The sequence below is a fragment of the Squalius cephalus genome, assembly GCF_949319135.1.
Source record: "Squalius cephalus genome assembly, chromosome: 9".
In the NCBI taxonomy this organism is placed as follows: domain Eukaryota; kingdom Metazoa; phylum Chordata; class Actinopteri; order Cypriniformes; family Leuciscidae; genus Squalius; species Squalius cephalus.
The window spans coordinates 580,001-592,500 of NC_137130.1; the positions used below are offsets into that span (position 1 = coordinate 580,001).

A 12,500-nucleotide genomic window follows, 5' to 3' on the forward strand; every position below is an offset into this window, starting at 1 on the left:
TGGAAACAAACTCTGTTGCATTATTACAGTCATTAGAGTATTAGAGTATTAGTAGACTGACTGCTTAATATCTGATAACACTTTATTTGATGCTCCCAACTTTACACCTACATGTCAACTATCAGCCCCTTATTTAGGTCATAGGGGTTCTGCTGGTTTGTTCACCCTTGCTTAAACTAAACTTAAGCGATTTCAATAGTTATCAAAGTTAAATGCAGGTCTTGTTTAGCTAAACAGACTCATTTGCATACTGGATGATGTTATACGTGGCAAGCTTCCACACACTAACCCCATCTAACCCGGGCTCGAGCTGATGCTAGTGCACTACAGAGCTGAAGTGTGTGTGTGTGTGTGTGTGATGTTAGCAGACAGGCTACACCTGCACTACAGAGCAGAAGTGTGTGTGTGTGTGTGTGTGTGTGATGTTAGCAGACAGGCTACACCTGCACTACAGAGCAGAAGTGTGTGTGTGTGTGTGTGTGTGTGTGTGTGATGTTAGCAGACAGGCTACACCTGCACTACAGAGCTGAAGTGTGTGTGTATAGAGAATGTTGTGTGTGTGATGTTAGCAGACACCTCAGCGGGAAGAAGCGTCTCTTCTGCGGCTGCGCGGATCTCCAGAACCGAGTCGGTCTGTTTGTCCGTTAACGGCGCCATTGGATCCGCGCGACGGTCCCAGTGTGAGAGTTTCTCTCGGGTTTCTTTATCAGTGAGTTCTAGGAGACTCTGTTCTGTGGAAGACGCCATCATGGACAACAACACTCGACGTCACCTACACGGACGCTACTTCCGTGTGGGGCGGAGTCAATGCGCCGGCGACCAATCAGTGAACGGCGTTCACTTCCTCGTCACCATCAGATAATAAATTCATTTAAACAACGTCATTATACTTCAGGGAAAGAAAATAAACAGAGTACCTTTGTAACTCGCGTATTATTGTAGAAAACATATTCTTCTAAAAATATATATATGACTTTTTAATGATTTTGAAAGGCTCTTCTGCTCATCAAAGCTGCATTTATTTGATCAAAAATACAGTAAAACAGTGAAATATTATTCCAGTGTAAATCATCTGTTCTCTATGTGAATATACAGTAAAGTGTAATTTATTCCTGTGATCAAAGCTGAATGTTCAGCATCATTACTCCAGTCTTCAGTGTCACATGATCCTCCAGAAATCACTCTAATATGAGGATCTGATGATCAAGAAACATTTATGATTATTATCATTGTGCTGCTTCATATTTATGTGGAAATTGTGATACTTTTTTCAGGATTCATTGATGAATAAAAATAAACAGCATTTATTTGAAAAAGAAAACTTCTGTAACAAATTTCTATTTTATTTTTGATCAAATAAATGAGGAGAGAAGAAGAGACATTAAAAACAGAAATGTTTCCAAACTTTTGTCTGGTACTGTGTGTGTGTGTGTGTGTGTGTGTGTGTGTGTGTGTGTGTATGAGTATATATCAGATATTAATGATTGGAGCCTATAAAGCTTAACTTTAAAAGCTTGTTTCATTTTAATCTTCTTCAGTATTTGAATCTTCCATTGTACAACACAAATATCTGAATATTCTGGAGTGTCATCATATTTAATATTTAGAGGCAATCATTCACACTGATAATGGGACAAACTACTTTATTATTCCAGGGCAGGACATTTTTCACAATTTTTTTTAACTCAGGAAGAAAAAATCATTTGAAATACAAAATATAAGTGTAACACTGTACATTGAACAAGATTTTAGAAGCTTTTCCAGAAAAGGGCAAAAAAAAGTAAAAGTAAAGTAAAGTAAATCATGCATAAGTGCAGCAGGAGCTCCTCAATCTGCAATAACACATTTATAATAAAACACTGATTTCTCGTTCAGCTGATCCCTTTATCAACACACACCTCAGTTAAATAATTACTCCACTATAAAGGATATATATCCATACTTTCATGTCACACATGATAAGCGAAGCGGGGCCAAAAATAATAATTTCAGAAATTAAATTAATCAAATGAAACGTCACAGTTTTCAGAGTAGCAGAGTAAAGGTCGGATACACAAAAGTGCAGGTTTAATAAATGTCTCCGTTCAGAACAGCTCAATTAAAGTGTTCAGCAACTGCATGTAAATGACTCATTACTACTATTATTAATGACTCATTACTCACTAAGACTGGCAGAAGTTAAAGGGCTGTGTGTGAGAACGGTTCATGTGTTCATCTTTCTTTATTGCCAATGTGTGAACTAGCTCGTTTCCGCCACAGAGTACAAACATAAAACAGGTAATTGTGACTTTTTATCTCAGAATTGCATGTTTTTATATCGCAATTCTGACTTTATAACACGCAGTTCTGAGAAATAAAGTCAGAATTGTCTTTTAAAATGTTTAATTCTGTGGCGGACACGAGCTTCCGTAGAGAACATCTTGTAAGGAAACCAGGAAAGGTCTCGTCTCCGAGAACCTGTCGACTGAGGTTTAACTTTATAACAATCCCACACACAGACCCTTTACAAAATTGTATTTAAAAAAGTGAAAATTATCTTATTTCCGAGATAAAAGAGTGTAAACTGTGAGTGTCTATATAGTTGATGAGGTTTAAGCACTGAAGAGGGAATCAAACATTTGCTGTATTTTCTTTTATTGTGCACAGTCTCTCTGTTGTTTGTGTGCTTCTATATCTTCATTCAAATCTAATATTGAGGATCAGAAGAGTAAATCGTGCGATTCCAGTTCATGAATAACATCTCATACTAAAACCCTACAGAACGAGTAGATAAAGTGAGTCGAGGTGCAGGAGGCAGAAGAGTCATACATAACTCTGCTCGGATGTCGACTATTACCATTCAAGGTGCTTAATTATGGGATGCAGGTCAAGCGAGTATTATGAGGTGAACCCGGGAAGAGTATAGTGAACTATATGTGTTTATTTGTGCCGTTCTGCAGGTTTTACACCGGTATTAACATGCATCTCATCTGTCAGGAGAAACACGTCCCTGTTCAGCTCAAGACAATAATATAACTCATATTTATCATCATACGCGCTCAGATGAGTGATTATATTAAGAATTGCAAAAAAAAAAATTGTATGGCAAGCTTTCTGAATTGTTTAACTATGCAAATGAGGCAGTATCTAATTGAAAAAGCATTAATTTGCATACATTTCCAGAGCAGAAATCACTGGATAAAACCAGATTCATAATTCCTGTTTGATTTTGTGCCCATATTTAAAGAGGGGGTTATGGATTTATCTTTTTATCACTGCATTTTTTCTCTTAAATACTGTCAACAGACAGAAACACTATACAGTGCCCTCCACAATTATTGAACCCCCTGGTAAATATGATCAAAATTGGCTGTAAAAAATAAATCTGCATCGATTATCCTTGTGATCTTTCATTCAAAAAATGTGCAAAATTCTAACCTTTCATTGAAGTAAAAGAATTGAAAGTGGGGGGGAAATCACATTATGAAATAAATGTTTTTCTCCAAAACATGTTGGCCACAATTATTGAAACCCCTAGAATTTTTTACGAGTAAAATATCTCTGAAGTATATTCCCATTAATATTTACCTTTTTTAGTACACCAGGGTGACTAGGAACATGAAACTGTCCAGCTATGACTTCGTGTTTCACAGGAGTTTAAATATGAGGAAACACAAAGGCCAAATCCCCTTAATCATCCATCACAATGAGTAAAACCACAGAATACAGTTCTGATGCGTAGCAAAAGATTGTTGAGCATCACAAACTAGAAAGTGGCTGTAAGACAATAGCTAAAGAATTGAAAATCCCCATTTTGACCATCAGGGCAATAATTAAGAAGTTGTAACCAACTAAAGATGTTATGAATCTGCCAGGAAAAGGACGTGTGTCTATACTGTCTTAATGCACGGCGAGTATGAAAGTTTGAGTGGCCAAAGACTCTCCAAGGATCACAGATGGAGAATTGCAGAGATTAGTTGAGTCTTAGGGTCAGAAAGCCTAAAAAAAAAATTATCAAACAACCCCTACATCCCCACATGTTGTTTGGGAGGGTTTAAAAAAAAACCTCCTCGCTCATCCAAAAACAAACTCCAGCATATTCAGTGGTCAGACACGACTGGATCTTCAAACAACACAGGGTTCTGTGGTCAGATGAGACTAAAACAGAGCTTTTTGGCAGCAAACACACTAGATGGGTTTGGTGAACACAAGGATAAAAAGTACCCCATGTGTACAATTTAATATACCATTGGATCTTTAATGTTGTGGGCATATTTTTCTGCTGGAGGTCCTGGACTTCTTGTTCAGATACATGGCATTGTGGATTCTATCAAATATCAACAGATAAAAAATCAAAACCTGACGCCTTCTGCTAGAAATCTTATAATGGGCCGTGGTTGGATCTTCCATCAGGACAACGATCCAAAACAAACATCAAAATCAAAACAAAAATTTGTTGCAGAGCACAAAATGAAGCTTCTGCCATGACCGTCCCAGTTCCCTGACCTGATGAGTGGGCTGAACTGAAGAGGAGAAGCACCAACATGGATCTGGGAATCTGAAGGATCTGGAGAGATTCTGTGTGGAGGAATGGTCTCTGATCTCTTGTCAGTTATTCTCCAAACTCATCAGGCATTATAGGAGAAGACTCAGAGCTGGTATCTTGGCAAAAGGAGATTGCAAAAAGTATTTAATGAAAGGGTTTCAATAATTGTGGCCAACGTGTTTTGGAGAAAAACATTTATTTCATAATGTGATTTTCCCCCCACTTTCAATTCTTTTACTTCAATGAAAGGTTAGAATTTTGCACATTTTTTGAATGAAAGATCACAAGGATAATCGATGCAGATTTATTTTTTACAGCCAATTTTGATCATATTTACCAGGGGGTTCAATAATTGTGGAGGGCACTGTAGGTGAATAGGTCAGGTGAATTATATCTGAACACCTTCAGAATATAGCTATGAATAAAAGTTTGGTGTGTGTAAAGAGATTTCTGACTGCGTTGAGATTGAAACTGACAGACGCGAATAGATAAAGTGCAATAAAATAAACACTTTAAAGTGCATTCTGAATATTTTCTTTCCACTAATCGGAAACAGAAAACACGATATGAAAAGCCAAATAGCCAAAAAGTCTTGAAATTGAGCAGTGCATGAAAATGAAAAATAAAAATATTTTGGCCTTAAAGGGACAGTTCACCCAAAAATAAAAACTCTCTCATCATTTACTCGCGCTCATGTCGTTCCCAACTCTCCTTCATCTTTAGAACACACATGAAGATGTTTTAATGAAATCTGAGAGATTTCTGTCCCTCCATCTAAAGTCTGTTCACCCAAAACTCGCTTCCATACATTCATAAAGAGATGGTAAAATAACTCCATATCAGTCGAGTGGTTTGATCCAAGTCTCATTCATATGGATTTATTTTAGCATCTCTTTATGAATGTTCTGAGTGATTTCTCAGATTTCATTAAAAATATCCTCGTTAGCTTTTCTCAGATGAAGGAACATCTTACAGGTCTGGAGCGACACATGATGACAGAATGATCATTTTCAGGTGAACTGGCCCTTTAAATCTGCACTTCATCCAGGGTTGCCAAGTTTGCAGTTTTCCTGTGGGATTAGGATACTTTTAGTAAACACTTGCAGTTTAAAGATACACTGACGTGTTTTGGCCTGTGTTTGACTGGCGTTTGCACTGATTCTGGTACACTGATGTGTTTTGGCCTGTTTTTGACTGGCGTTTGCACTGATTCTGGTATATTGATGTGTTTTGGCCTGTTTTTGATTGGCGTTTGCACTGATTCTGGTATATTGATGTGTTTTGGCCTGTTTTTGATTGGTGTTTGCACTGATTCTGGTACACTGATGTGTTTTGGCCTGTTTTTGATTGGTTTTTGCACTGATTCTGGTATATTGATGTGTTTTGGCCTGTTATTGATTGGCGTTTGCACTGATTCTGGTATATTGATGTGTTTTGGCCTGTTTTTGATTGGCGTTTGCACTGATTCTGGTACACTGATGTGTTTTGGCCTGTTTTTGATTGGTTTTTGCACTGATTCTGGTATATTGATGTGTTTTGGCCTGTTATTGATTGGCGTTTGCACTGATTCTGGTATATTGACGCGTTTTGGCCTGTTTTTGATTGGCGTTTGCACTGATTCTGGTATATTGATGTGTTTTGGCCTGTTTTTGATTGGCGTTTGCACTGATTCTGGTATATTGATGTGTTTTGGCCTGTTTTTGATTGGCGTTTGCACTGATTCTGGTATATTGACGCGTTTTGGCCTGTTTTTGATTGGCGTTTGCACTGATTCTGGTATATTGATGTGTTTTGGCCTGTTTTTGATTGGCGTTTGCACTGATTCTGGTATATTGATGTGTTTTGGCCTGTTTTTGATTGGCGTTTGCACTGATTCTGGTATATTGATGTGTTTTGGCCTGTTTTTGATTGGCGTTTGCACTGATTCTGGTATATTGACGCGTTTTGGCCTGTTTTTGATTGGCGTTTGCACTGATTCTGGTATATTGATGTGTTTTGGCCTGTTTTTGATTGGCGTTTGCACTGATTCTGGTATATTGATGTGTTTTGGCCTGTTTTTGATTGGCGTTTGCACTGATTCTGGTATATTGATGTGTTTTGGCCTGTTTTTGATTGGTGTTTGCGCTGATTCTGGTACACTGATGTGTTTTGGCCTGTTTTTGATTGGCGTTTGCACTGATTCTGGTACATTGATGTGTTTTGGCCTGTTTTTGATTGGCGTTTGCACTGATTCTGGTACACTGATGTGTTTTGGCCTGTTTTTGATTGGTTTTTGCACTGATTCTGGTATATTGATGTGTTTTGGCCTGTTATTGATTGGCGTTTGCACTGATTCTGGTATATTGACGCGTTTTGGCCTGTTTTTGATTGGCGTTTGCACTGATTCTGGTATATTGATGTGTTTTGGCCTGTTTTTGATTGGCGTTTGCACTGATTCTGGTATATTGATGTGTTTTGGCCTGTTTTTGATTGGCGTTTGCACTGATTCTGGTATATTGACGCGTTTTGGCCTGTTTTTGATTGGCGTTTGCACTGATTCTGGTATATTGATGTGTTTTGGCCTGTTTTTGATTGGCGTTTGCACTGATTCTGGTATATTGATGTGTTTTGGCCTGTTTTTGATTGGCGTTTGCACTGATTCTGGTATATTGATGTGTTTTGGCCTGTTATTGATTGGCGTTTGCACTGATTCTGGTATATTGACGCGTTTTGGCCTGTTTTTGATTGGTGTTTGCGCTGATTCTGGTACACTGATGTGTTTTGGCCTGTTTTTGATTGGCGTTTGCACTGATTCTGGTACATTGATGTGTTTTGGCCTGTTTTTGATTGGCGTTTGTGCTGATTCTGGTATATTGACGCGTTTTGGCCTGTTTTTGACTGGTACACTGACGTCATCTAAACGCATGTTAACAGCAGGCGTGTGACGGAGGCTCGTGACGTGGGTTCAGTCGTGCGCGTCGCCGGTCTCCAGGTGGTCGGGAATGGGCAGCCCGGTCAGGACGGTCAAGCACTTGTTCCACACGCTGAAGACAGGGCAGATGGGCTGAGAGAAGGAGATGTCGAAGGTGTGGAGGTGCTGTGTTCCTGCGGCGTCGTAGAACGCCAGCGACCCGGAGTCGTAGTCCAGCAGAACGCCCAGGCGGCGCATGTGCGGAGACGGCTCGATGGGGAACTCTTTACTGTTGTGACGCACGGCCCACGAGGTGTTGCAGCGACTCAAGACCCACGACGTCGAGTCCTTCCCCACCCAGCCGTGTTTGGGAGCCGATTTATATGCGATACCAATCGCAAACCTGTGAGAAATGACAGAGCATCAATACAGAGCTATCATTCCAGCTGTAACATTTACAGTTCAGATCTATTAGGAGATTCTGAACGACGTCAGATCTGCTCACCAAGGCTGATACAGAACAGTGAAATATTATTACAATATAGCTAGTGCTGGGCAACGATTCATCGCGATTCATTGCATCCAAAATAAAAGTCTGTTTACATAATATATGTGTGTGTACTATGTATAATTATTTTGTATATATAAATCGTCTCGGTTAGATATGGTAACCCTCGTTCCCTGAGGGAGGGAACGGAGACGTACGTCGTGGTGACCGACGAATAGGAATCTCGCTAGAGAGGCCAATCTACTTCGAGTGAAACTAAAACAAGCCAATACACAATTGGCGTGCAATCATTTGCATCAGCTGTGCAGCCTCGCAGCGCGGGTATAATAAGCAGCTGGTGATGATGCACTTCAGTTTTTTTGCTTTGGAGCCAAGCCTGAAAAGCTGTTCGCCCCGGCGGGCAGCAGCAGATGTGGCGACGGGACGTACGTCTCCGTTCCCTCCCTCAGGGAACGAGGGTTACCATATGTAACCGAGACATTCCCTATCGTCCGGTCACTATGACGTATGTCGTGGTGACCGACGAATAGGAATCCTTACCAAAGCGCCACAGCTGCTGCACCCCATCCAGCGCTCTGCTCTTGCCTGGAAGGACAATAGGAGAGGGCTTACACTGAGAGTATCCATCACTGTTGTTCCGTGACAACCCATACAGTGACATTATTGGATAACACTGGGAAAGCGTGCCCGATCTGAGGGAGGGGAACGCTGCGGGAGCCACATTCTTAAGGAGAGTTATGTGGGAATACACATATGGACTAACCCGAGGGTTGTACTGCATATGAATAGTGGGTGACTTAGCCCAAGGGAAAGACACGAGCTTCCGTTTAGGAGCAGCTGTGGAGAATATATACACATGGGATCCCCGTAGGGTCAACCATATGGGACCCAGCCTAGACCCGGTTCTCAAGGATTCAGCGAATAAAGGCCTGGCATCGGACGCTCCGCCATGTCCGGGCCGAGGGTGTTGGAGGACTCAACAGGTTTGACTCTGGAGCAATAAGGATGCACAGTAGGGTGCAGCAAGCCAACAGAGCCGGTACTCACAGTGCTTCTACCCGTCTAGGGTGAGAACATGGGAGGGCACGGGCTCTACATGTAGGCTATAGTAACTAGCAAACATGTTAGGTGTCTCCCAGCCCGCAGCTCTACAGATATCTGTTAGCGAGGAGCCACGTGCCAGCGCCCAGGAGGATGCAACGCCTCTCGAGGAGTGTGCATGCAACCTGAGCGGACAGGGCATGCCTTGAGCTTGGTAAGACAAGGCGATGGCATCCACTATCCAGTGGGCCATCCTCTGCTTGGAGACAGCCTTTCCCTTCTGCTGGCCTCCGTAACAGACAAAGAGCTGGTCTGAGGTCCTGACGCTTTGAGTTCTGTCCATGTGCATACGCAGAGGGTGAACGGGACAGAGCAAAGCCAGTGCTGGGTCTGCCTCCTCCAGGGGCAGCGCTTGCAGGTTCACTACCTGATCTCTAAAGGGAGTGGTAGGAACAACAACATGGTTGTCACCCAGAATCTAGGCACGATTCGTCGACCGAAAATTCTTGCAGGTCCCCTACCCTCTTGATCGAGGTCAGTACAATCAGCAGCAAAGTCTTCAAGGAGAGAAGCTTTAAGTCTGCTGACTGCAAAGGTTCAAAGGGAGCATCCTGAAGTGCTCGAAGCACCAGGGAAAGGTCCCAAGAGGGTATGGAGGGGGGACGAGGAGGGTTTAATCGTCTCACCCCCCTAAGGAACCTGACGACCAGGTCGTGCTTTCCAACTGTTTTGCTATCTATGTGGTCATGATATGCTGAAATAGCGGCAGCATGTACTTTGAGGGTGGAGGGAGACAGCCTTCGCTCCAACCCTTGCTGCAAGAAGGAAAGCACGGACCCTTTCAAACATCTTCGGGGGTTCTCTCTGCGAGAGGAACACCACTCGACGAACAGGTTCCACTTCAAGGCGTACGCACGTCTCGAGTACCTCTGGGGGTAAGTCACCTAGAACCTCCGCGTCCCATCCAGGGACCAGACATGGAGTTTCCAGAGGTCCGGATGCAGGTGCCATAGGGTGCTCCTTCTCTGAGTCAGAAGATCCTTCCTCAGAGGAACGGGCCAGGGAGGGAGTGTCATGAAGAGCATGAGTTCTGGGAACCAAGTCCGGGTGGGCCAATAGGGAGCCACCAGAAGGACCTGCTCCTCGTCCTCCCTGACTTTGCACAGGGTCTGTGCAAGTAGGCTCACTGGGGGAAATGCATATTTGCGGAGGCCCCGGGGCCAGCTGTGTGCCAGTGCGTCCGTGCCGAGTGTTCCCTCGGTCAGGGAGTAAAACAGCTGGCAGTGGGAGGTCTCTGAGGAGGCAAACAGGTCTACCTGAGCCTCCCCGAACTCTCTCCAAATCAGCTGAACCGCCTGGGGGTGGAGTCGCCATTCTCCCGGGAGCACAGCTCGTAACAGCTCGTCGGCCACACGGTTGAGCACACCGGGGACATACATGGCTCGAAGCGACCTCAGATGCTTCTGACTCCAGAGGAGGAGATGGCGGGCGAGTTGCGACGGGAGCGTAGACCACCTTGGCGGTTGATGTACGCAACGGTTGCAGTGTTGCTCAGCCTAATGGTCCGAATGAACCAGCAAGATGGACTGGGGAGGGCTAACCAGGCTCGTAGAGACAGTGCAAGCAGGACCAAAGGGACCGTAAGCGTACCCCAGAGTGGGGCAGCGAGGTAGAACACAGGGACTCGGCTCGGGAGGCTCTCTCTGGGAGGCGGCCCGTAGCGGAGTCTGAGTGTGCTGTGCAACACACACTTACCTGGTTTCACGAGGCAGGAGGTGCAGGAGGCGGCTTGGTTGCATTCTCGAACTGCACACTGGTGCCTGCTGGAGATAGAAGAGGCGGATGAGAGTGGTGAGGATTCTCTCCCCCCACTGCTCTCCGGGCCCTCTTCAGACCCAGAGATGGAAGAAACTGCTCTTTTATTGAAAATTTGACGGCAGGATGTGTTTGATGGCCTCAGTCTGCTTTTGTACAGCCGAGAACTGCTGGGCGAAGTTCTCGACCGTGTCGCCGAAGAGGCCGGTCTGGGACACGGGGGAGATAAGGAACCGGAGCTTGTCGGTCTCCCTCATGTCGGCCAGACACAGCCAGAGATGGCGTTCCTGGACCACCAAGGTGGACATCGCACGACCCACCGACCGCGCAGTCACCTTCGTCGCACGAAGAGTGAGGTCCGTCATGATACGAAGTTCCTGGAGAACTTGGGGATCATGACCACCCTCGTGCAGGACCTTCAGTGCCTTGGCCTGATGGACCTGCAGCAACGCCATGGCGTGCACAGCAGAGGCAGCTTCCCCACAGGCCTTGTAAGCCTTGCCGGTTAAATCCGACGAATACTTACAGGCCCGGGAAGGTAGACACGGTTCTCCGCGCCAAGTGCTGTTAAGGCACAGCTGCATAACAACGGCCCGTTCCACTGGCGGGATACGCGTGTATCCCTTAGTCGCCCCGTCATCAAGGGTGGTGAGGGAGGAGGAGCCACCGGAACGGTTTCTGGCAGTAAAAGGTGCCGGCCAGTAAGCTCCTCATGCACTTCCGGGAAGAAAGGCACTAGGGTAGGTTGCTGAGAACAAGCACGCCACCCCGAGATAACAATCGTCCAACCTCGAGGGTTCGGGACACGGTGGAGGGTTCCACACGAGCCCTACCCCGTTGGCGGCCCGGGAAAGCATGGCCATCATCTCCGGGTCCGTCTCGGGCACCGCTGACACACCCAAATGAGGTAGCGGCAGCAAGTCGTCATCCGCGGAGAAGTCTGACCCACCCTCCGATGTAGCGATCGACATCTGGTCTTCGCGGGGAGCACCAAAGGAGATAACCGGTACACACCGCGAGGATGGTCCAGCGTTCTCCAATGGTGGCTCAACTGGCTGCGGAGCGTGAGAGGGGTGAGGGCTCCTAGGGGATTGGTTACCCGAAGGAGACGCACTCACAGTAATCCTCAGGTCTCCCATGTCACTGCCCGAAGCAACCCTCTGAGGGGGATTAGATCGAGGCAGAGGCACGGGGACTCCGCCCCTTTGCAGGAACAAGAGTCTCGACCGCAGCTCCGTGATGGTCATCTTCCCACAATGGGTACAAGACTCACCCACAAAAGCTGCCTCAGCGTGTTCAATGCCCAGACACACGAGGCAGCGATTGTGACCATCCCGTGATCCCAGGTAACGACCGCATCCAGAAACACACAGATAGAATGTCATCTTTAAAAAGACGCGTTCTATCTGTGTAAGCTCTTTTAGGGACTGCTCTCACTGGTGCTGAAGTACGCAGGGGAACGGCCACCGTGAACTCAGACAGGAATGTGTACCTGTCTGTGCGTTGTCTCTCTGCTGCTGGTCTTATGGGCTCTCAGGCACACCTTACCGGCTTTTTGTTTTTTGCTCAATTGACAAAAACAAAAAAAGAAGGAGAGAGAGAGAGAGAGAGAGAGAGAGAGAGAGAGAGAGAGAGAGAGAGAGAGAGAGAGAGAGAGAGAGAGAGAGAGAGAGAGAAAAGACCGCTCACGCTGCTGTGCTGTCACGCCCGCACTGAAGATG

The 12,500-nt window shown here is 45.1% G+C and overlaps 2 protein-coding genes across 5 annotated transcripts in view; both read right to left on the reverse strand.

The window, feature by feature from the left end:
* The window catches only part of cog3 (component of oligomeric golgi complex 3), a 33,188-nt gene extending 32,396 nt beyond the window's left edge, over positions 1-792 (reverse strand). Inside the window, exon 1 of the mRNA XM_079882406.1 lies at positions 577-792. Coding sequence (XP_079738532.1) covers positions 577-750 — 174 coding nt within the window. The 5' untranslated portion in view covers positions 751-792. The remainder of the gene's footprint in view (positions 1-576) is intronic.
* Positions 793-2,685: 1,893 nt separating this feature from the next.
* mid1 (midline 1) overlaps positions 2,686-12,500 on the reverse strand; it is a 72,751-nt gene continuing 62,936 nt past the window's right edge. For 2 of the 4 annotated variants that reach the window (XM_079880968.1, XM_079880969.1), the window contains exon 10: positions 7,378-7,818. In XM_079880968.1, the coding sequence (XP_079737094.1) occupies positions 7,470-7,818 (349 nt within the window). In that variant the 3' untranslated portion in view covers positions 7,378-7,469. Of the gene's footprint in view, positions 3,295-4,890; positions 6,628-7,160; positions 7,819-12,500 lie in introns of those variants that run through there. The other 2 variants (XR_013822253.1, XR_013822254.1) reach the window with 2 other exon arrangements.